The 23,473-nt window shown below is 41.5% G+C and overlaps 1 protein-coding gene across 7 annotated transcripts in view; it reads left to right on the top strand.

Moving 5' to 3' along the window:
• TNIP3 (TNFAIP3 interacting protein 3) overlaps window positions 1-22,282 on the top strand; it is a 53,406-nt gene extending 31,124 nt beyond the window's left edge. For 6 of the 7 annotated variants that reach the window (XM_069012065.1, XM_069012060.1, XM_069012063.1 and 3 more), the window contains exons 5-14: window positions 1,330-1,416; window positions 2,895-2,984; window positions 3,538-3,603; window positions 4,509-4,640; window positions 7,212-7,340; window positions 9,576-9,692; window positions 12,021-12,146; window positions 13,599-13,760; window positions 16,322-16,382; window positions 21,448-22,282. In XM_069012065.1, coding sequence (XP_068868166.1) covers window positions 1,330-1,416; window positions 2,895-2,984; window positions 3,538-3,603; window positions 4,509-4,640; window positions 7,212-7,340; window positions 9,576-9,692; window positions 12,021-12,146; window positions 13,599-13,760; window positions 16,322-16,382; window positions 21,448-21,479 — 1,002 coding nt within the window. In that variant the 3' untranslated portion in view covers window positions 21,480-22,282. The remainder of the gene's footprint in view (window positions 1-1,329; window positions 1,417-2,894; window positions 2,985-3,537; window positions 3,604-4,508; window positions 4,641-7,211; window positions 7,341-9,575; window positions 9,693-12,020; window positions 12,147-13,598; window positions 13,761-16,321; window positions 16,383-21,447) is intronic. The other variant, XM_069012066.1, reaches the window with a different exon arrangement.
• The last annotated feature ends 1,191 nt before the right edge of the window (window positions 22,283-23,473 follow it).

Genomic DNA, 23,473 nt, shown 5'->3' with positions numbered 1-23,473 from the left:
CTTGATGGGTGGGTAGGATGATTCCTATGTAGGATCTGAAACATCTTCATTAAAAGAACCTTTGTTTTATAATTTTTCTCTTGATATACCATAGTTCCAGCTGCTCCATGAACAGGAGGAGAAAAATAAAAAGAACCTCAGGGTAGCAGGATATATTTCATATGCAAATATTATAAAATGGTAGCTTTCTTCCAAATTGGGGTTTGTGTCTTGCAAAAGAGGAGTTGCTTAGTCACACATTGTGAACCAGAGATCTGGAATGTGGCTGCAAAATTCCAGCATTTCACTGGATTGCTTTACTTTGTCTAAATCCTTTTTGGAAATTGAAAGAGGGGTTTCTATTATTTTATGTCAAATTTCACAGGCTAGCTTTCATTCCATTCCTTGAAAGTGGAATAAGCAACCTCTCCTGCCACTGCAAAAGCCACAGACCCAGAGATCTTTCCACAATAAGGAGCAGGATTTTTCTTTCATGCTTCCTTCTGAAATCTAGCATTATTCAGAATTCCAAGACTGAAGAAGAGAACATTTTAGACTTTTCTGTTTCATTTTGACTTTTTATAGGAAGTCTGTGGAAGCCTTTTCTTTGTTAGTCTTTCCTGTGAGATTAACCTGGTAAGGTAAACATCTTTCTCCAAATGGGAAACTAAGGCACAAGTTTGGAGCATTGGGTACCTTTGAGTACTCAAGTCTTGGGTAGCTTGAAGGTGGACCCGGGCTTGGGTGAGGCAAGTAGCAGAAGTGCAAATAAAACATTCTTCATCTTTGTGCACCTTTTCTTCAGGGAAACAAATCAATTTTCCAATTACGGTTTTCCTCTAAGTATCTTGGGGTTTTTGTATGGGGGTGCTCTTCCCTGTAGATGTTAACAGACTTTGCTATTGCTCCTTTAGAAGCATGATTCACTCCTTTTTCTGTTCTGATAGTTCACTCTTAGTGTCGATAATTGTTGTAATTACTTAAGTCCTTTTTTATAACTGGAAGCAGGGATAGAAAAGCCTGTCCTCTTACTGAAAAAGCAAATACTCTTCCTTCCCTTATACATGCAACTTCCTCTCTGGGGTGAACTGGCCAGGCAATTGTGATTTCCATGCACACAAAGCAGAGAGCTGCCTTGCTTGGCCCATTAGTCACAGGCATTGTGCTTCATCCTTTCTGGGAAGCCCCCTCAGGAAGGAGGAAAAGGTTAAAATCAGAATTCCACCACTTCTTTCTGGACTGTGGCTGCTTCCACAGGCAGCACTCCTGGATCTTCTGGGTCTGAAAGCAATTCTCCTGCTCCTTTAGCCAAGATAAAATCTCTGTTTCATTGCTCTTCTTCTTCCAAAGACCCACAGTGAAGGAAACGCTCCAGGCCGGCTTGGATGCACCTGGGCAGGTGGGAGTGACATGGAAGCTCCAGCAGAACCATTGGACGTAAGTGACTGTGTTGGCTGTTCTCTGAAATGTTTTCTGAGTAACAGGAGCTGGTGCAGGTCACTTTCTAGATTGACAATTATGGGCTCATCTTTGTGTTCTAATAGATTTTTCTGAATGATTTAAACTGTGTAAGAGTGGAAGGAAATGGTAGACATATTTTTGCAGATGGCATTCTTAGAAAGAAGCTCTTTCCTAATGTTTTTTTTTTACCCTCCAGAAGTTACACAAAGGGTACAAAGTGGTTCAGTTGAGTGACCCCACAACTTCTGTGAGCATTTGGGCTAGTTGGTGCCAAGTGTATGTATAGTTGTTAGATTTGTGAATTGTCCTATCACTTTATTAGTATTCTTAAATATGCACTTCCATAAATGCCTAAGGCCCAGATGCTGGAAGCAATTCAGCATGTGAATAACTCCATTAGCTGCCAGGTATTGCTTCAGATACTCTATATTAAACATGTCTGTGAACTACAAGAAGAGGGATTAAGTGTTTTCTGGCTTGAAAGTCAAGGGCTCCACATTAGAGTTCAGCAGGACTGGCCATGGGGCAAATATGTGGTTGGGATTTTTGCCTTTGAAAAGACACAGCAAAACTGTTCTTTCATCTTCACTGGTATTCAGCATTAAATTCTCTATCTAAAGAAAATGTATTCCAGACCTCAGAAGTGCTCACACTATTATTCTAGTTTTTCATGTATTGGTTGAGAATTTAGGGGGGGAAACAAAAATCCCAGAGTATGTATCTGAACAGAGTATGTTCTATTTTTATGAGAATGTCTCTTTTTTTCCCAGTACAGTTCTCTCTCTCTCTAACAGATCACATGTTTTGTATCATGACAATCCATAGAAACTTCTTGGAAATTATGTTATAAGGCACTGCCATTAAAAAATGGAGGGTCTAGCTCCTGCTGTCCTGCATGGGTGAAACTCCACACTTAAAAAACTGGAACAATTACAGACTGATCTTCTAAATTTCTCCAAATGGTCAATTTGTTTTCTGTATTGCTTGTTTTGAGCCCTTTGTGCTAAAGTTTATTACCTTGGGTCTGCAAGTACTTTCCAGGGACAATCCTACTAATTATTCTAGTTCTTGTAAATGAAGGGAATTACTTACGCCCACTCCACATCATGCTCAACTTTTGTGGCTTGAACTACTTGTTTGTATTGCCACCTGCAAGATAATTAAAATCCTATTTTGTCTTCTGTGTCTCAGATGGTACAAATAGAATTTTGGCTATTTCAGTGGCTATTTGCATAATGCTTCAATTAAAACACAGCCTGAGTGGGGTTAAAGCAGATGTACGCTCCAGAATCAGCTGTCAGCAGGTGTGAAGGTACTCAGATACAAATTGGGTGTAGGAAAATGTTTGTTTCAGTTTCTTTATGGGCACCTGTCAGGGTGGATGGGAGCTTTACATGAGAATCTTGAAGAGAACAGGCCAGAAGCATTAATTTTTGAACATTCCTTTTCTCCAGTCAAGGCACACGTTACTGAGCAAAAAGAAGGCTTTATCATCCAATTCTCTGGAGCAACAGATCCTCACACTGGAAAGACAGAGACGAGAGGTAATCTTAAATACACCCTTAACCACATGATGACTGATTGTTCCATGCCTATAAATCTGGAAGAGCAGAAGTTTGTTTAGTACAAAAGGCAAATTTTATTAATGATCAGTATTGTAAAGGCCAAGGAACAACAAGCAGGGTTTGCACCCAGTAGTATTCCAGTCAGTAGGAGTCTTCCATTCATTTGTTTGAAGTCAAAGACCTTCTAATTGGAAATATGTTCATGGAACTTGTGGCAAACTAGCAGCAAAGTCCTTGGCCATTTGGGATTTGTGCAGTGTTGCAAATGATCCACCTGTAGCTTATTGTGTATTTGCATGTTTCCTGAGTGTTGCTTCCTGACTGTTCGTGTGCTTCAACTGAAATACCAAAGCACTGGCAGATGGGCTGCAAGGCTTGCCAAACCTTAAACTTGCTGCTTCTGAAATGAACTGGCCAGATGATGAGGAGGTTGGGAACACTTATTGACAGAGGATTAGAATGCCAATCTGTTTTTGATTTACTGAGAATGTTGAAATAAGGGTTATTTACTCTGCCTTCCTGGTAATTACAGCTTCTGGAGGTGAACAAGCAATGGGATCATCAATTTAGAAGTATGAAACAGCTTTATGAAAAGCAGGTAACAATGCTGACAGCTTCTATTGGAATATGTTTGCCACCTGCTGACAGTTAAGTCTCTATTCAAATACCAGCCAGCCATAGCCATGGTAAATACCTTCCTTTGTCTTTAGCTCATAAATTAAAAAAGCTTCACCACATAAAAGTGAAGCCAGCGTGTGTCAGTCTTCAGTAGGACAAACTAACCAGAGAAGCAGGGTGTCCCTTAAATCGGAGGGACCAGTGTGGACATGACAGCAGAGATCTTCATGCCCTCCACACGGTAGTAAAAATTGCACATAATTGAGAGCACAGTTAACTGAAAATCAGCTTGCAGTGCCTGGTGTGCCCAGCCCCTGATCCACATCATCACATATCTGTTGGTTCTTGTCCCATCTCTTGTGAAGCCTGGGAGCTCCCTGGTAAATTCTCTGTGAAAGTTGCCCTCTCTAAGCAGAGACTTTCAAAATTAATTGTAATTAAGTATTTTTATTTCCTTTTTTTTTTTTTTTCCCCCAGATCCAATTGCAGTAGCTTTTTTTCCTTGCTTATGGCTGTGTGTCATCATTGCTGCAGACATTATTGTCAGCTGCCTAGTGAAGCTGAGTGCTTACAATTTTGCCTGGTATTCCAAAACCCAAGTTGCTTCATTGAGTGACATCTCATCTACTGTTTCCTGCTGTAAAAAGGAAGTTTATAGAATGACTTAATGTGCTTATCAGGAAAATTTTCTCTCTAATATTTTCCAGAAACCTTTACTGAGATCTGGATCATTCATTTTCTTTTTCCCCCAAAGAGAAGAGGAATCCAAATGGCTCTTCCTCATTTAATCTGGAACTGTATTATCCCTCTGGCTTGACACCCTGGAGGTGCTGTGCCTTTCAGAATCCTCAATGAGCCCAGCATGGTCTGTCACTTGCTTTTCAGCTGACAGAGATGAAGGCAAAGCTGGACGTGTCAGAGAGGAGAGTGAGTGAGCTGGAGCAGGAGAGACACCGGCAGCATCCAGAGGAGGAGAGGTGGCGAGCGCCGGGCAGAGAGAGGCTGCTGCAGGAAAAGGTAGGAGGGTGCCCTGTGCCACTGCTTTTGTGCTCTGTGGTGAACTCTCTCACCTTCCATCTTTCTCCCCTTGGGTGAGGCAGAGCGTGGGTTGTGCACAGCCCAGAGGTGAGACTGTGGCTCCTCAATATTGTACCCAAGGCAGTGGCTGCTGATCTGCCTCATCACAGAACTGTGTATAGAGAGTCATTTCAATAGGGACTGGCAGACAGCACGGCATTAGTGTATGTGGGGGAGTAAAGAGCAGGTTGATATCTACACTGCAGAGATTTCCCTCCTCACAGTTCAGTTCAGGGTGAATTTCTTTGCAAACAAAAATGCTGCAGTTATTTCCAGTAGAAGAGGAGCACCATTGCAGGTTGTGTACACGAAGTGCTTGGCAAGAAATACTCAAAGGAATGAATGCAGCTCCAGTCCCCCAGGTTGTGGTATTGACAGTACAGGGTCTCATACATGTGGTAGGTATCCCAACTCCCTGCAGATATTAGCAACACAGTCAGTGCAGTTATCAGGGCTGGAAGTGTCTAGGCTGATCAGCTGCTCCAGGGTGCTGTTCACCTCACCCTCGGAGTGGTTGGGGCGCTCTCTCAGGACTCCTTGGGCACTGGCTCTTGTGGTGGGCTTTTGCATCTAAATTTAGATCCCTGAGCTGAATTCCCACCTCAGTAAAACCACCAGCCTGAATGATGGGCACCTACACAAAACTTTGTGCTCCCTTTTGCAAGCCCCACAGAGTGGTGCTTCCTGTTCTCATTCTGCTTCATGGTATCACGTTCTTCATGACCTCTTGTGAGAGTTTCTGGACGGTGATGGCATGTGATGACTGAAGCTGGGCTTCTCTATTCATGTGGTAACCTGAAACAAGTGGTAGTTGCATCACTTCGAGGCTCAGATAAGATGTGAGTTAGCTGGTGCAGGAGAAGAAACGCAATCCCCTTAGCTTTTATCTGCATAAGCAGAACATTCATCTTACTTATCAATTAGTCTTAGCTAGGCACATACTTGATTTCCAGCTCGTAGCACAATTTACATGTTTTAAGGCAAACTTTGTCATTATATACTTGCTGAATCACTGCCTATATTTGCTCTGAGTGTTGATTCAATGTGAGTTCATATTCCTGTTCATGTTAATGCCAGCCTTTTAATATATGATACCTGGGAAAAATAGCTACCATTTTGTAAAAATAAGGATGAGTAGTACACTCTCCCAGGTTTTTTACTGCATACATGAATAATAAGCTAAATAACAATATAGTCCAAAAACTTTTTATGGGGATAGGTTAACCAGCATGAAACTTTGGTCTTAAATCTGCAATTTCTTTGAAGTTGCACACTCAGCCAGTAAATGCTTGTCAGCTTGAGCTAGCTCCTGGATGAGTTCCTATATATATTGCAGAGATCCCCTGCTAATCTTGCCTAGTTTTTGGAGAAAATGAAATGTTCCAGCTAACTTTGAACACAGCAGTGTAAAGTTCCTCATGTGTAAGCAACAGGTACTCAGGGGTGTTTTTCACGGTGATGAGCTTCTGATGAGCCCAGACTGTGACTGGCTGCACAGAGATGTGCCTGTTACACAGAGGAAACCCCCATTCATATGGTGTGCTGTGCCTGTGATTGTTGGGTCTCACGTTTTTATTCACATAAAGCAGCTGCAGAAGAATTTTTTTTTTTTTTTTTAACTAGGCCTTCTGTTTCATTTGCCTGCACAGCTTTGCCCTGAGACCAGTCTGGCAAAAATGGGATAGTAAGGAATGCCTTATGCCTTACCCTGTGAGGGAAGTTTACAAAATGCCATTTGCTTCAGGGTCTGATTTGGATCTCAGCTCCCTTCACTGTAAATTGAAAATAGCCATACTGAAAGAGAATAAGACAGTCAAATTCACAGTTAGGCAAATCTGCTCTAATAATTCTTACAATGCCATCTTGGAAAGAAGGCTCATCTGTAAATCCTTTTGTAAGTAGGGACAGTGTGGGTATATGCACTAGGAATCATCCAGGTGATGTCAACAACAACTGTGATGGGGTCAAAAAAGTGGATTTTTAAGTCTTGTTTGGTTCCTTGGTAATTCTGGAGCAAGCTGAAACCTTATCTTATGTAGTGGATAAAGCCCTAAGACTATTTGACCCTGAGATCTGGTTTTGTCTTTAATGTTGTGTGGCACTGGGAATGGCTGGGACTTCACCAGCATTTAGTCCCAGCCTTTTTCTCTGAGTACACAGGAGAAATGCAGGTCTGGGGTAACTGTCATGGTGATTTTGATCTGCTTGGCCTGCCAGCATTCTCATGCCTTCGTGCAACTGCAGAGAGCAAGGGTTTAGTCTGGTATGTTGTCTCTATCTCGTCATATGGTGAGTCAAACAATTCAAAACAATTGGTCAAAACAATTTCTACGGACTTTATCATATCTGGGTGTACTAATGATCTGCCTTCCTGTTGCCTCCCTTCCCAGCTGTGTTTGGGGCAACAAAAATGCAGCACATCTGTCAGACAGAAGATTATTCTGAAAACCGTTCTTGAAAAATGTTTCCATCTGCATTTCAGCAGCATCTCTCTGTGTTTTTGCATCCCAGAAAGATACAGAGGTCCTTAGTGAAGCTCTCCATGAAATGAAGGAAGAGAACAGGCTCCTGAAGCAGAAGAATGCCTCGATGACCAGAAAGAAAGAACACTATGAGAGTGAAATAAGTCGTCTCAACAAGGTAGAGCAGGAGTGAGCTGCTGATTCCTTTAATTCTAAGATCTCTGTTGCCAGTGACCTACCAGATAGCATCTTTTCAGTCCTGGGTGAACAACCTGGTGGCAAAGTCATGATGGCCATTTGGGAGCTGGGGAAGCAAGCAAGAACTCACTTCAGCTCATACCTGTGCATGCTGCTCTTGGCAGGTAGTAGGGTTGCATTGTAAAGAGAGAAATCTAGAGAGTATTTGGCTGCTCCTATGAAATCTCTCTATGTGTCATGCCATGCCTAAGCCCTTCCTACATCCTCCCTCCTCAGAGCAAAAGGGAAGTGGCACAAAGATGCTTCTGTATGCACCTGGTGAAACACTGTGGTTGAAAAGAAAGGTCACATAGTTTAAAAACTGTTGTCGTACATATATTCTGTATTTGAGAACAATGGCTTCTCTTCACAAGACATGGTCCTGTCCTGCTGTTTATATCCATACACACATATATTCATACCTATAATATTATGTGTGTATGTGTCCCACTGAGGAAATTGCCATTAAATAGCTAAATGGGATTTTTTTTTTCAACTGAGGGAAAGTAATAATTATGTTTAATCAAAAGATCACATAAAGTAGTGGGTGTTTTCTAACAATTTTGTATTTCTTGGTGAACCACAAACACTTCCTGAGGAAATGCACTGCAGTAACTATTGCTGTGTAACTTTAATAAGTGCTTTAATAAGCTAAAGGGCCATGATGTGCAAAAGTTGAGCCAAAAAACATAATGTTGCTATGAGAAAAAATCTGACAGAACCCATGATCTCTCTAGCTCTTTTTGAAATGCATTGACAGGACTTGCTCAAAGCTCCAGTCTAACTTTAATTCAAGGCCTTGTTTGTTAAACAACTTACTTAAATATTTTATTTTGCTGTCTTGTGATGTGGCTATAATAAGACAGGTGGATATATAGACCATTCTTTTAAATGAAGCATCAATTTCATATAATACACTTTCCCAACAGTAATTTACTGATTTAATGTGTATTTTCATCCTTCAAATCTTATGTCATGAATGCAGACAAGACTGAAAGGGACCCTGTGTGCCCTTTTAACTTCAGTTCCCTTCTATTGCAGGTTCAGCCACTTGAAGTTGTTTGATTTCAGGGAATTTGTAGTAAATTTTTCTTCTTTTTGGGTGAAAGGATAAAGCAGGGTCTCACAGTATTGTTTCCAAATGCAGTTTAAAAATAATCTTCACCTGTTAACCTTTTAAGATTGAATTTTCTGGATTTTTCTTTTTTTCTTCCCCCCTCCATAATTCTGAGCTGTAGAACCTCCTCAAAAAGGTGTTAAAGGGGGTCTCAGAGGGGCAGAAGAAGGGTTAATCAGTAATCAGGGTATCTGTATTTTCACCCTCCCAGTTTAAGTTCAACCTTCTTTATGTACTGGCATGGAACACAAGCTTTGCCACTATTATACCAGTTTCACTTCTGCACAATTCTTAGGGACAGGAGCTCATCAGATAAAAAGCCTTCCTTTTCTCTTCTGTGCCTTCCATGGAAAGTGCTTGATTTTTGTTGGGCCTTGGATAATGAATGCTAATCCTTTGATTACCTTGGATACTGGTTCTCCTGCTTGGCTGCTTCTTCCCCCTTTCCTCTTCCTGCTCCAAATTACCTTCCCTCCTTCCCTCGTGGAGTGGGCAGCAGGGGAGAGCTGAGGATCATCAGCACGAATTGAACTTCTGAAAGGGATGAAGTTAGGGATTCGTATCTTATGTGAGAGAATTTGAAAGGTACTGAATGGCTTTTGTGCTAGAGTAAAGAAAGTAATACATAATTATAATGTATGGTTATAGACAGATGTAAGAGTGATTTAAAGATTATGCCAGTCCAAAGGAGAGCTGTGTAGTACTGTTGCAAATTACAGCATCTGCAAAGAACTGTGTCAGAATTCCAGTGTAAAACAGAGTTAAGAGTGGTACCAATGTTGTGTGTATTCGTAACTCCCTCTAGTGACAAGCTATCGAGACTACACAACTTCCTCTCAAACGGGAGGCTTTACTTTGTTCCACGTGAAGGAACCTCTACCTTTAGTGCAGAAAATGTTTCAGTCAAACTTTACTGTAGTAAAGTGAGTTTATATCCAGTGTATATAAGTGAAGCAACTACAAGTGAAGGGGAAACCTCTTTCTAATAATTTAAAAGCTTTTTTTTTCTTTTTCATGTAGTGGATCTCTGCTCAGTAATTTTGCTGTTTGATGTTGTAGGCCCTTCTGGATGCGTTGAAAAAGCAGCATCCATCTGTGGTTGGGACTCCTCCAGGGAAGGGTGACAGGAGCAGCATTGAGGAGATGAGAACCCAACTTGAAGTTCTTAAACAGCAGGTAAGAACATCTTAAAGTAAGCCTGGATGTATTTCACACAGCGTAATTTCTCCTTCTCTCCCAGGAATTGTGCCTGGTAGACTTGCTGTGTAGAACTTTTGAAAGGAAGAGCCAGTTTAGCCACAGCCCTTTGGAATGATGTTTCCCCAGATGCTGTCATCACAGCAGTGTCCACAAAGTGAATCTGAGTCCTGGCAAAGGACTGGAGCAAGGGCTTGTGGAGGACTCAAAGCAGCAGAATGGCTCTCCTGACGCTTGGAAGTGTCCTGCCAGCTCTCTGCTAGGGGCTGAATTTCATCCAGAGGGAATGCTAAATTTCATGAGTTACTGATTGTGTCTTCTGCTCCTTTTACCTTACAAGTTGCCAATGTAGTGAATTATCCAAGGATCCTAGTCTTGGAACACCAGAGTGTTGGCATTGCAGTTTTTCTAAGTTGCATCCATAACCTGCATCACAAGCACTATAGATTTGTATTTATTTATTTTTTAATCTTTGTTCTGAGCAACTCAAGTGTTTTGTGCACTGCCTTTCTTTCCATATGAAAGAATCTGTTTAAGAACATAATAGTTTTCAGATAATTTTACACTTCAGGTCTGTTGTCCTGGATAGTGTCAGGGTTAACGTTATTGACACACAAATGGATGTGATCAGAATGGGAATTTTATTCAATGGGAATAAAATACTTGTTTCTGTCACGTTTGACAGCAGAGCCAGATTTTGCTCTCTAATGTAATGCTTGCCACATGCTGGAGAACAAAATCCTGCACTTGATTGTACAGTAATGAGTTATTTCATTCTACACAATAAAATAGAGTAAACCTTTTTTTTTTCCAAAATTCTCATGGGGTATCCATTTTATGAATGTGTTTTTCTAGTTGTATAAATCAGTACAGTGAGTCCAGACTTCCTTCTACACAAATGGAGCAGAAGGCTCTAACTGGATGGAGGGAGGACCTCTGGAACAAAGAGAGATGTGACAGAGTCCCATGGGAGCTTAGCTGTCATCAGCCCATCCCTGGTCACGGCAGGAGATGAAGGCATTCATTGCTTGGGAGGTGTCCTCCTCTTTCTCAGGGCAACAGAATATACAGCAAAACTGTGCCAAAGTGGTTCCCTTGCAGCTCCAGCAGATTGTACACCTGGGGAGTGGGAGGTGGGACAGCAGAAAGGGAATTGGGAGAGAAGAAATGAGGAAATACTGAGGAGAGAAATGTGTAGATGGACAAGGGATACAGGGATTTCTGCAAGTGGCAGCTTTGTCTCTGCTTTGGAGGGTCAGGAAAAGAAATTATAGAGCCCTGTGTTGACCTTTTCCTTCCCCTGAGGTATTAACATTTTTCCAGTCCTTCTGAGAAGTCATAGCACTGCTTCCAGCACAAAGAAAACTGGATCTGCCCAATGGGCCGGACATGAGCCACAGCAAGCAAGTTTTTTGGGAAGAGACTGTCAGCAGGCTTTAGTGAGCAACCAAGAGGACATGAAAGGGCTTCTGAAAGTTCTGGTGGTGCTTCCCACCCAAATGTGCCTTTGCTATTATTTGTTGGTAGAAGTGCCAGCAACCTCCAGCTTCTCACCAGGTGGACATCTGACCATTAGCTGAAGAATTAAGGCAGTCATCTTAACACCAATTAATTTTTGGATTTGTGTTTTGTTTCCGAATCCATGCGCTCACTGCCTGTGCCTGGGGTGGTCAGATATTTTTTAATGGGATGAAGCTCTATGATTCCTGACCACATAAAAAGAGCTTAGCCACTGCATCCTTCAGCATTTGCAAGGCAGCTTATTTTCTAGGAACGGGGTCAAACATCTGTATTTCCATTGGGAATTGTGTACATTACATTCCATTTGGAATTGGGTACATTACATTCCCTTCTGTCTCTACACTGGGGTGAGGAGGTTCTTCACTAACTCCTTGCACCTGAGATACAGGAGGGAGTTAGAAGTGCCCATTGTTAAAGAGAAAACTGGAAAAATGTTAGTAAAATGTTTGTTTTGCCACTGTTAATCCCTTAAAAAGATTGGTACTAGTCTTTGCTATCTTGTTTATAATATTTAAAACTGCTATTTGCCAGTCAGCCTTTTAAATGACAAGGTTGTACAAAAGCTGGCACTGGGGACTGTTTCAATTGACAAGTGCCATTGGAGAATGTCCATTGCTTGTCACTTTGTATTGGTCACAAAAAAAGACCAGGGAAACTTTTGTTTGGAGGATTGTACAGAGGAGGGATCCCTTTGGAATGCACCCTCCTGCTTGGGCAGTGTTTAGAAAGCAACCAAACCACAAAGTGGCTCTGCTGAAGTTCACACACTGTTCATAATGATTGCAGGTCCAAATATACGAGGAGGACTTCAGAAAGGAGAGATCTGACCGGGTGAGGCTTAATGAGGAGAAAGAAGCATTGCAGAAAACTAATGAGAGATTACAATCTCAACTGAGTAAACTCAGCTCTCAGGTATGAGTCAAAAGAAAGCTCCCATTGCCAGCACATGTGTATTTTATTTTTTTTTCTCACTTTCCACACAACTCAAGGCTTTCTGGCTTCCCTTAATTGACATTGGATTTTATATGAGGTCACCACCTGGGATGAAATCATTCTGAAGTAATGCAGTAAGAAGATGAGAAATTATTAGAGAAGACTTCCAAAATAAGTAGATGAAGGGAGTATTTATTGCAGAAACTTTACAAACATATCTGAAAATGGAGGAGGGGGAGTGGGACACAACCAAAAACAAGTCCAGAGGACTTTGATTGTTTCACTGGCACTTGATATAAGAGTTGTAAGATCAAACCAACTTTTGAAATAAAGAGCTTCTGTAGTTAATCCTGACCTCTGCAATTGAATTACAGTGATGTTAATATCACTGAGGAAAAAAAATGGTCTCCATACAAATTAGCTGAGCAGCCTTTGCAATAATTTTTTCTTGCAACATCCTTTTTATCTCTTCAAAGTAGTGTCAGTAGGAAGCCATAGCAAAATCATAGCATGCAAAACTCTGAGCTTTCTCAATCCCCATTTAAAAATGATGAAATCTCGAGGTTTCCTGTCTTGACAAAATTGTGCAATGCTTTAAAAGAACATCTGATTACCAAAATGTTCTGTGGTGATTTATTGTCCTCCCCGACATTGTTGTGACACAGAAACTTCAGTATTGTCTTATTCTCAACCAAGCCATGCATCAGTGCTGGTGGGGTCTTGCTAAAGTGTCAGAGGCCGGGTGCTGCCCAGTGCCCCCCACTCCTGCCAGTTTCAGCGATGTTGTGCTTGACTGTCCCTGCAGTGCACCCACAGTTCACACTGGAGATCTTCCTGTTTGTCTCTTCCTGCCTCGGGACTTGATTAAACAGAGCTTGTGGAGGATTTTAAAGATGAGAGCAAGCATATAAAATATTTATTATTCTGTTTTCTTAAGTCAAATTATTTAGCTGTGACTCATGGAATCACAGAATATTAATCATCTTTTACCCCTCCTTGCTCTGTCCTTAGGCAAATTCCTGTTGTCTCTACTGGAATGCAGAGGGCCTATGAAAAGGCAGACCCAAATCTGAGGCCATCAGCTTTGGTCCTATACCAAAATTTTTAACTTATCTTGTCATGCAAGTGACCATCCTTATAGTTCTGCTTCAAACTATTGAAAGGCTACCGTGTGTAATGAAAATATAGAATTGTTTTTAGTATATAAGACACACAGAAATGTGCTTGTCATATCTTGAAACCAATATTTTCCTCACATAAAATGCATCAAGAGTCTGGTGTGGCACAAGTTAGCTCCCTTAAATAATTTTTTTAATGATAAATAGTCTGAGGGGGCTAAACAAGAAGCACTGTAACCCATGTGTACCTGAATGTTCTGTTGGTTGTGTTCTGCTACTAATGCATTTCTTCTTGTTCTTATTTTCTTGACAGACAAAAGAGCTGCCAGTACAGCCTGAGAGGCCCAGTTACCCAGCTCCACTCTTCCTCTCTCCATGTGTCAGTTATGGGGGTTGTGGGATGGTGCTTCACTATCCAGATCCTCGGGTGCATCCAGTGCCTCGCAGGGCACAGGAGCAGCAGCAGCAGCGCCCGGTAAGGTTCTCATCATTGTCTGTGTCACAAGGACACTGATTTTCTCACAGCATGGTGACCACAGGTGCTATCACAGTACCATCCTCAGCAGCAACTGAATCTGTGCTTTCCTAGTTTGTTGTCAGGTCCAGATCAAGATCAAATTTACTTTGGCAAATACTCTTTATCTATAACACTACTGAGAAGAAAAACATGATTCTTATACATTGGTTTGTTAATTAAAAACATAATGTTGTTTGGTTGGAGTCTTGCTGATTTCTTAGGTTAATTTACTTCCATGACACACATTCAGAGCCCTTTCTAGCTGTATAATTACCCCACTTCAGAAGTAGGGATCTGCTCTGAGCCTTCAACATGAGATAATAAAAACCAAATCAGGAGAACTGGAAGTTCTATCTGAGTGTGGCTAACACAATGGGAAATTTGCCTTTTTTCCTGGAACACAACAGGGTCCTGTCTTCCTCAGCATGAAGAAAAATAGCTTTGCACTGGAGCAGGTTCTGTGAGTGGTAGTTATTTATTCCAAGGAAAATACTGCTTCAAAGAATATTTTTGAAGTGCTTTGGGTTATCTAAGTGGGCTGGCTTGTTCCAATCTAGTGAGAATGCATTTAAACATGGTGAATGTCATTTTAAATACACAATATCTGTTTCTGGCTATAAAGCTGTCACATATGGAAAGATGCTCATTATTTGAGAAATTATAGCTGAATTTTTGCAAAATGCATGTAAGGCTTTCAGGCTGTAGAAATCCAATGGAAAAGCTGTGGTTAGACAAGTAATTTCTGTGCTTCAGGAGTGTGCTTATCTGCCTATTTATCAAAGTTGGAAGTATTGCAGAATGTTTTTCCCTGCAATTTGGACACTGGCCCAGATTATTTTGGCTCTTCTCCCTGAACTTTCATCATCTGGGTTTCTAATTCTATGAGGGATCACTGGGTTTACAACTTTGCCATTCCTGCTGGAGCACCGGGGTCAGTGTGACTGGTTGCTTTGTAACTCCCAGTTTCATTCTGACCCTTTTTTTTCAATTCTTTGCCTGTGTGAGTTGCTGCTCTGAGCTTTGGGTACCTCCCTGAGCAATTTGTTAGCAATGAGGAAAGGTGTTAGAATTTAATAGGTGTCCTGATACGTAATCCTGCATGTTTAGGCTGTGCTTTTGCTTTTTCATTCTTTTTTCTGTCTTGAACTTTTTCTTTCCTTTTTTACACTCCAGTAGAAACATTTTGGTTAGTCTGATGTGAAATACACATCTTATTCCTGAAATTCATTCGAGTTTGTGGGGTGTAGGTACATAAAAAGAGAAGAATTGATCCGAGAACATAAAATTCACCAGAAGCTCAAAAAAGCAGTGCAAATGAGTGTAATTTGAGCCACTGGTGAAAAACTACCTGTGCTTAAAGCTTTGTATCAAAGCCTATTTTGTTTGCCCACAAGCACAGGATTAGTTAGTTATTCCTTTGACTGGTACAATTTAAGTTAAAATACAACAGCTTCTTTTTTTTCCCTGACAGTGTATGAGAGTGATTACTGCTGTATAAGCACGAATGACAGCAAAATGTAAAAGTTAAATCTGTTTTCTGTATCTACAGCTTCATCCTGCCATCTTAATTTAGGTAAAATTTCTTTAGGAGTCTATGAAATTTGTTCCCTGCAGATTGAAATCTGCAAGACTCCCCTTGGGACTACTCAATGATTTTGTCAAGAGTAATTTCTGTGAAATAAGAATCACTTTTCCAGTGTAACTAATTTAAAGGAGCAATTACCTAGAATTTGACAAGCTTGCGTGGACTACTTATTCCAGACAGACAGCCTAACACAGCTTCAGCTGAAATGGCTGGCCCCAAAGTTGTTTTCTCTAGTGGTAATTTGCTACTCATTTACCACAGTGGGTGGTATAAACTATAATGCACTATTTCTTCCAGGATTTCCCTGGACAAAACTATGCCTGCACGGGCATAACCTTCCCAATACTTCCTCTTACAAGAAAGATGGGAATTTTCCCTGTCCCACGGTATTTTCAGGAAGTTATTTGATAACAGCTAATGTTATAGAGACACGAGTGCTAACCTGTAAGGAAGGGGAGGAGGAGAGAGAACTTTATTCCATGGTTAATTCCTGTCACACTGGAGCATTTTACAGCTGTTACAGATGTATTCAAACTGGAGCAGCTTCACCTGTCAGGTGGGCCAGGTTTCACTGGGGTTCTTTGGTAGAGGGAGATGCTTGCTGGTATCTTCTGCTGCGCTTTATTCCTTAGTCCTTTTAAAATCTGGTTTGGTTTTGTTAATGTTTCCTTGTGATTTGTGGGATCTAGAAAGGTTTACACCAATTTTTCTAATGGGTGCAGCATCTAGCCCCTATGCCATAGGAAAGCAAGCAAGCTGGAAGACTGGGATTGGTGGAAACATACCCCTAAATATAAGACTTTTTGTAAACTGCTTTTGTATGGCTAATGAGAAGCTTCCCAGCACAATTATGTTTTTATCATGTCACTATTCTTTTGTTTGAAGTGCCTGTGAAGTCCATATTGCTGCAATAATGTTTTATTGTTCTGTGCAGCCAGACTATCAGTGGTATGTTCCTGACCAGCTTCCGCCAGATGTGCAGCACAAGGAAAATGGTAAGACAACAGCTGTACAGAGCATGTATTAAATGTACTTTTTTTTCAAATGGAGGCCTTTGAGAGATGTAGAGTAAACTTTCCTGTCTATCTGTTGAGTGCTTATGTGACAGCTTTGCCTTGGAGAGTCAAGGTTGGTGTGTGTGCAGCCCAGGTGAGGTTTCTGGTGTAATTCCATCTACGTTACTGCTTTGTTGCAATTCATAAAATGTCTCTATTACACATTTTAGGATCACACATTTGCCTCATTAAACACCTAGTAATAGTCCTAAAGAAAAGATATCCTCAAAATTCTCCTTAGAGCTTCTGTTGCTCTGGCAAAGACCAAATTTAATGATGTGCCAAAACTGGGGGCCAGCATGGGGCAAGGTTAGGAGTCCTTGGTAAAAAAGTGCAGGCTTTGGGATGTTGTTTCACCTTATAGGCAAAATGCCCATTGCTCTTCCTGGTCTGTTCTGGTAGTTCAGGGTGCCAGGTCTGAAAATAGAGCCATGCAAATGAACAGACTATTCTCTGTTGTATGTTGGCAAATACTTGCCAAAGGGTCGGTACAAACTATTCTTTGGAAACTGGGAGGAGTATTTAATATTTGTATCTGGATTTGAAATCATTCCTGGGTGTTCTGAAGTACTTATTTCAGACCACTCAAAAGATGGACACCACAAGGAATCTCTTCTGGGTGGGAATCTGCCATCCCACGGTGCCAGTGGGTACCATGTGGGGTGGCAGGGACTGATGAGTCCAGAAGCTGTTTTGTAACATCTGGAAGAAGAAGATGGCTCCAGAGGAACTATTCCATTATTTGCTGTCATCCAGGTTTGCCCAGAAGAGAGGGTAGGGTGGGAATGTAGCTCACCAAAATGGCTGATGAGCATCCCATAATTACATGGCAGCTCTTTGGAGGGTTCTGATGTGGTCACAGGGAAAGTAGTGCTGTGACTGCACAACAGAACAGGAGATAAATTTTGCCATTCCTCCCACTTAAACTCCAAGAGATTTACTGCACCAGAGGATACAGGGAGGATGTTTATAACAGGGGATGAAACCAGTCCAGCCACCAACTGCAGCTGTGCTCCAGGGCAGTGCACTTGGGGGATCTGAAGAAGAAAATTCTTCTTCTGCCCTGCTTGTCTAAGTGACTTGACTTCTGGCTCCCTGAAAAATACTTCCTGAAAATTTGTGCTTTGTGTTTCTATTACTGTTCATTGCCCAGAATATCCAAACATCCCCTTCTCAATGGGACAGGGATTAGGACACTTGGAGACTTGTCCCTACCCTTTTTGCTTCAGTCCCTATAAAGAAGATCTATTAACAGTCCCATCACAGTGCTGTGTAGGATGCCTGCTTTAACACCTCCTGGGCTCTTACTCTTTTTATCCTGGCTGCTGAAACAAAGATGATTTTGATCATTTATCCATGGATCACACAGAGGTCAAGCTTCCATTCTCAGTTAAAAGTTACTTGCCTGGCAATATGTATTATATATGGTTGTCTATATTGAAGCTGCCTGTAAGTATTTTAAGAAAGGTTTCCAAGATAGAAGCTCCAAGAATATGTGATGAGCAAGAGTTCTTGGTGTTCCCATTTCTTTGTTCCATTTTGTACAAGTGCTAATTACAGTGGTGGGTCTAAATGAGCCAGTGTGTGCAGCAGCATTCCTGATTCTCAGTTCTCATCCTTCATTTTCTCAGTAGATGATAAATGGACCAATAAATCTCATCTCTGCTGAGCTAGGTCTTCATTATAGAAAACAAATCAGCAGTGCAGCAACTTCTGGGCATGAAAAAGTTTCCTTTAATAATGCTGTTTCAGTAGATTGATATTTCTAGGGAAAACCCTTAAGTTTCCCTTAACAAATTTTCTTTTGACGCTGGGCATTTTTTCTTAAGTTATAATTATGAAACACAAGGTCACAGGTTGTAACTTTAGAGCTGAACAAAAGTGAAATGAATTGGGAAGCTGATTTTTTCTATAATACTCCATTCAAAAAAGCCTGTTTTACAGATCTCTGAAATGTATGAGAGTCTCTACATCAACTCTGACTAGTTTGCTATAATGTCGTTGGGACTTCAAAGGTGTATGTCTCCAAGGGGGAATTACTAATTTTTTTCTGAAGTTTTGTACAGATGCACCCACATTGTGCTTTCCTCCCTCTCTTGTGAGGGAGGAAGGTGTTTGCACCAAAGTACTTTGGAATTTGACGTGGGTTCTGCAGGTCCTTCTGTAACCAGCTGTAACCTCATGTTTTCTGCTTCTCCTATAACCATACCTGTACTTTTCTTCTGACTAGCACCACTTTCCTTAGCTGTTCCCATTTCAGAGGAGGCTGTTTCCAAGGTCTGCTGCCTCTGTGAAACCCAGCTCATCTTTCTATTTTGTTTAAGCTTTAAACACTTTTTGCCTGCATCTATAGACGCAGGATTATCTCTGAAGTATTTTTTAAATTAAAAAAACCCCAACACTTTGCTACAGAAATTTGATGAACACTATTTGATGCTGTTTTCTAAAGTTTGTTCTCCAGGCTGTTATTTTCCCCAGAAATGTGTTTTGGTAGTTGGAAGAGGATCACTTATGCAATGTTGTGTCCAGCACTGAACTCTCGTGGTTGTGTGATGGTTTGGATCTGACACTCTTTGATTTGAAACCTTTCTAATAAACTGGGAATAAATTCACCAGAATACAGGAAAGATGAGAGCAATAGGGTGGGCAAAATGAGAGGAAAAAAAATAACCCTCAAAAAACTGCTTAAAACCTCAGGTAACTCATACCAGAGTTCAGCTTGTCTTCCAGAAAAGCAAAGGTGTTTCCTTGAAAGCCCCAATAAAGAAGGAAAAGCAAAGTGGAAATGTAGGTGATACAAGACAGAGATTAAGAAAGATGATGAGATATTTTCTTACTGCACTGGCAATGTATTTCCAAGAGAATAACTCTTCTTTCCCAGCTCTGGACTGGTCCCTCCCCAGCTGCTTTGCTGTGCAGGAAGCCTAGTCCTAAATTGTGCTTAAATTCTTCCAGCCTAACCTTGTTGAAGCAGCAGTGCTGCCTTAGGAGGGACTTCAGCTCCTAAGTCTCTCTGTGCTCTGTCACACTCTTGATATCAGTTTCTGACCTTTCTGTTCTTGGTTGTGTGGTTCTGTTTGGTTTTTGCGGTTGATTTGGGTCTTTTTAATTTTTAAGGAGCAAGGCAGAAAGATTTCCAGCAAATGTACTTAATGTCACTTTATTTGGCAAGCAATGTTGACTTCCTTCCTCATCCAACTGTGCAAAATTGAAAAGACAGTTGTGAAAAAGAGCTTGATCTTGGAGATTTTCCCTGGACCCAGACTTTTAATGCCAGATTCTCTGGAAAAAAGGTTTATTGCTCAAAAGCCTACTCGGAGCAAGGACCCTTTTGCGTGCTGCAACTGCTGGCATGTCTTGCCTTTTTCACTTCTGGAATGAATCCTACTGCATTTCTTTCCTTGGCAGAAAGATTCTCAGGACATGCTTTTAAGGACCCCAGTTGCCCCTTCAGAACATCAGATACAACTAATGGGTTTCTCCAGCCTGAGCTGGATGATTTTATGTTGGATGCAGTGATGCCAGGCACAGGGAGAAGCCCAAATGGAGCCTTTTGCTTCCCTCTCCCGGGGCAGCTCTGGAGGCTTGTGAGAGCAGCTGGTCACCTCCTCATCTTGGCACGCTCAGGGAAAGCAGAGCTCAACCTGCACAGCCCTAAGGGTGCCCAGATGAGCACATGGATGTGCCCGCTTACTTCCATTATAATCTCATCTCCTCTTCCTTTCCACACTCCGCTGCTTCCCAGATTTTTGCCCCCAAGGTACCTAATTTGCTGCTAATGTTGTTATAATTACAGCTAATTGGAAGAAGAGGAGGGAGAAGTGTGGGATTTGCCACTGAAAATAATGACATCTGTAGGGAGAGGGGAGAAAAAATGAAAAACTGAAAAAAATGGATTTGTGGAGGTCTTCAATAAAAACCAGACAGGGAAAAAAAAAAAAAAAAGTCAATTAATTGACATCTTAATCTTCCTGGAAAAAAATCCCAGACCCTTAACATTTTTGGTATTAGCCTGTCCTCAGTGCATACATTACATGAGAAATTATCAGTGCTTCCAAGTAGCCAAGACAGATTTAATTAGCAGCTTGCCATCCCCATTGGGAATGAAAATGTGATTATTTTCAGCATTTTTACTGATATGACTTGATTTCTGCTAGTGCAAAAAGGCCATTAGCACACTTCTGATTTCTCACTTCAGAACATGTGAAGTTAAAGTGCTTTTAAAAGTCAGCTTGAGCTGAAGATCACAGAATGTGTTGTAGTTCTTCAGAGTACCAGGCAGAAAAGTCTCCTGGGAAGAGGAGCAGGATATGTGATTTAAACAGCTGCAGGATTTGATCATTTTATTTCTGTGAGCCAACAGATCAAGATTTATTATTCCTAATGTTCCTCTTGCAAGTGAAATGCTGAGTGCACTTGTGCTTGTGCTACTAGAGATGTGTTCCAGCACTTCCAAAACCTTTTGAAGCTTTGAGAAGCATGTCTTGCACCAGCAATAGCATATTTCCTTTATTCAATTTTATTTTGTTTTCCTAGCTTGAGTGACTTACTATCAAATGCATTTTTGGACCACAGACACCTGTTTAGCCATGGGTACTACTGCCTAATTATTCCTTCTGTCATTTTTAGCTGCCCTCTTGGGTGCACCTAATGCCAGTGTACACCTCTGAGCACTGCTCAATGTCAGCTGATCTTTTTAGAAGTCTGGGAAGGGTTTGCAGGGGGGCTTTAAGTCATTAGACCCTACTGTTTGCTCTATACCAACATCAGGACTAGAGGAAAATTGAGACAGAGACTCCTAGAACACTCTGTGATATCCCCACTCCCTTTTGTTACTTCACTCCTACTGCCACTCGCACTGGTTTGGTTACAGTCTTGTAATGAAGTACAGTGCTGGCTCTGGGGGGTGTGTGTGTGTGAAAGTGTTACAACACGGAGGAAAATTACTCATAAGTGAGTTGTATTTCTCAATGTCAAAATAATTCCTATTAATTTGCCTTTGCAGATTCCTCCCCAGAGAAGGGAGCCCATTGCTGACAGCCTCCAGCCTGGAGAAGTGTAAAGGAAAGGCTGCAAGGGAGTCTTGCAGCTTCACTATTCTGTTTTCTTCTGGGGTTTTTTTGCCCCTAGCTCCTTATCTCTGCAGTGCATGTGATTTTTGTCTGGTGAAATCCCTGCGAGGACAATAGAAAAGCTGATCATACAGGCTGGTGATCCTCAGGATCCAGTTAAACTCTGCTGGGAAGCGTTACTGCCCTTTGTTCCGAAGATGCTGTTTGTGCTGCCTTATGAGAATCTCTTTAAAAGCCTAATGAGAAAAGATGCAGCTCTTGCTGGGGATTCAGACTGTCACATCTGGTTTGAATTCAAGAGCTTACAAGCCCAACAGTGGTGTGATTTTGTTGTTGTTGTTGTTTGGGAATTATGGGGGTTTTTATTTGATTCCAGGGAATGATTCGATATATCACCTTGAATTCTGTCCTCTCCTTCTTGGTTGGTAAAAGGGAAATCTGCTTCACTGTTTAAACATACTTGTAATTGTAATCAGGGTACCACCAATACAAGGCCAGGTAAAAGGTGCCCACTTCCCCTTTTTGAGTCCAGGTCAGATCTCCTTTTGTTTTGGCTCTAGAATTACATGTAAAACATAATCACAAGGGGTTTTTTTTCCTGTGTGTGTACTTATTTGTATTGAAAGAATTTTAGTAGATATATTTAATGGGTTTAACTTCTCAGTGAATATGGCTTTATATTTCCAAATTATTCTTGTGATGAATCTGAACGTTGTCATGTAACTTCTAACCCAAGAAATAAAACCTGGCATTTTAAGTGAAATTGTATTTAGACAATTAAATTTTTTCAGAAAATTTTGGTGGATGAGTGTCCAGCAAGCATTTCTTGATAATCTTACTTGGAAGGTTGTCTCTTCCCTTCAGGCTTTTAAGAAGGCTGCTGTTGAGAAACAGGTACCCAAACCTGCTGGGACCCCACCTGAAAGAAGAAACAGATTTTTCCAGGACATGAGATGTTCTGCCTGCTTTCCTGGTACCTCAGGAGTATTTAATGTGGATTTAAGTTCTCACACAAACAGTTTTTTGAGCTGTGCAAAGAAGAGTCATCGGCTACAGGACTGCCGGCATGTGTCGTTTCTGCTTTTAGAACAGATATTTCCATTCCCTTCCATATACAGAGGCCTGTGCACTGAAGTAATAACCTTACAGGATTAAACATGTCCAGCATTTGATTTTGGACTCAGTGGGGAACAGTCCATGGGAAAGGATATTTCTGCTTTTACATTGTAGTGCGATGCTGCTTCTGCCAACAGGAGTGAAAGAACTGACATTCCTAACTTACAGTATGGACTCAGGAAGAGCAGGAGCAAAGCCCTGAGCGAGGCAGCCTCTGGAGGGAAGTTGCTTTTTGGGGAACTATTGAAAATCAGAGTTTGACTGCAACCTTAGCTCCACAATAGACTCCCGAGTCTCTGCTAGAGAGAGGGGAGTTTTTATCTCTGCATTAATTTGGAGCCGACTTACAGACACTGCAGCAGCAGATAATGTAACCAGCACACAATATACCCGCGCTCCTCCTGATCAGTGATTTGGCTAATAAGGGTGAGATCATGGAAAATGCTAATGCACTGCCTTCGGAAAATCCAATTAGAATGTAACCTCATTCAATGGGAGCTCCCAGCAGGTGACCAGAGCTGCGGGCAGAGCACCCCGCGCTCAAAGCTGCCGGGAATCCCCCGAACAGACGAGCTCTGTGTGCTCGGGGTGGGGGCAGCCACCCCGCTCCATTCACTTGCACTGTTTTCCCCAACCATCCTCGAAGGTTTGCGCCGGCCATTTGTGGTGCTTAACTCATTATCTGACAGCATTAGCTGGCCCAAAAGGACGATTGAACGCGAGCTATTCACAGGGAGAAAATGGTGTTTGCAGGGCTATCTTTTTTAGTCACAGGCTTTTAATGTTTGTCAGGCGTGGGCACAAGACTGTAAACTTTGGCTCGCACAAATCCTGATCGCGCCA

Source organism: Aphelocoma coerulescens, chromosome 4, assembly GCF_041296385.1.
Source record: "Aphelocoma coerulescens isolate FSJ_1873_10779 chromosome 4, UR_Acoe_1.0, whole genome shotgun sequence".
NCBI classification, from domain to species: Eukaryota; Metazoa; Chordata; class Aves; order Passeriformes; family Corvidae; genus Aphelocoma; species Aphelocoma coerulescens.
This window is presented reverse-complemented; position numbering and strand designations above follow the sequence as displayed.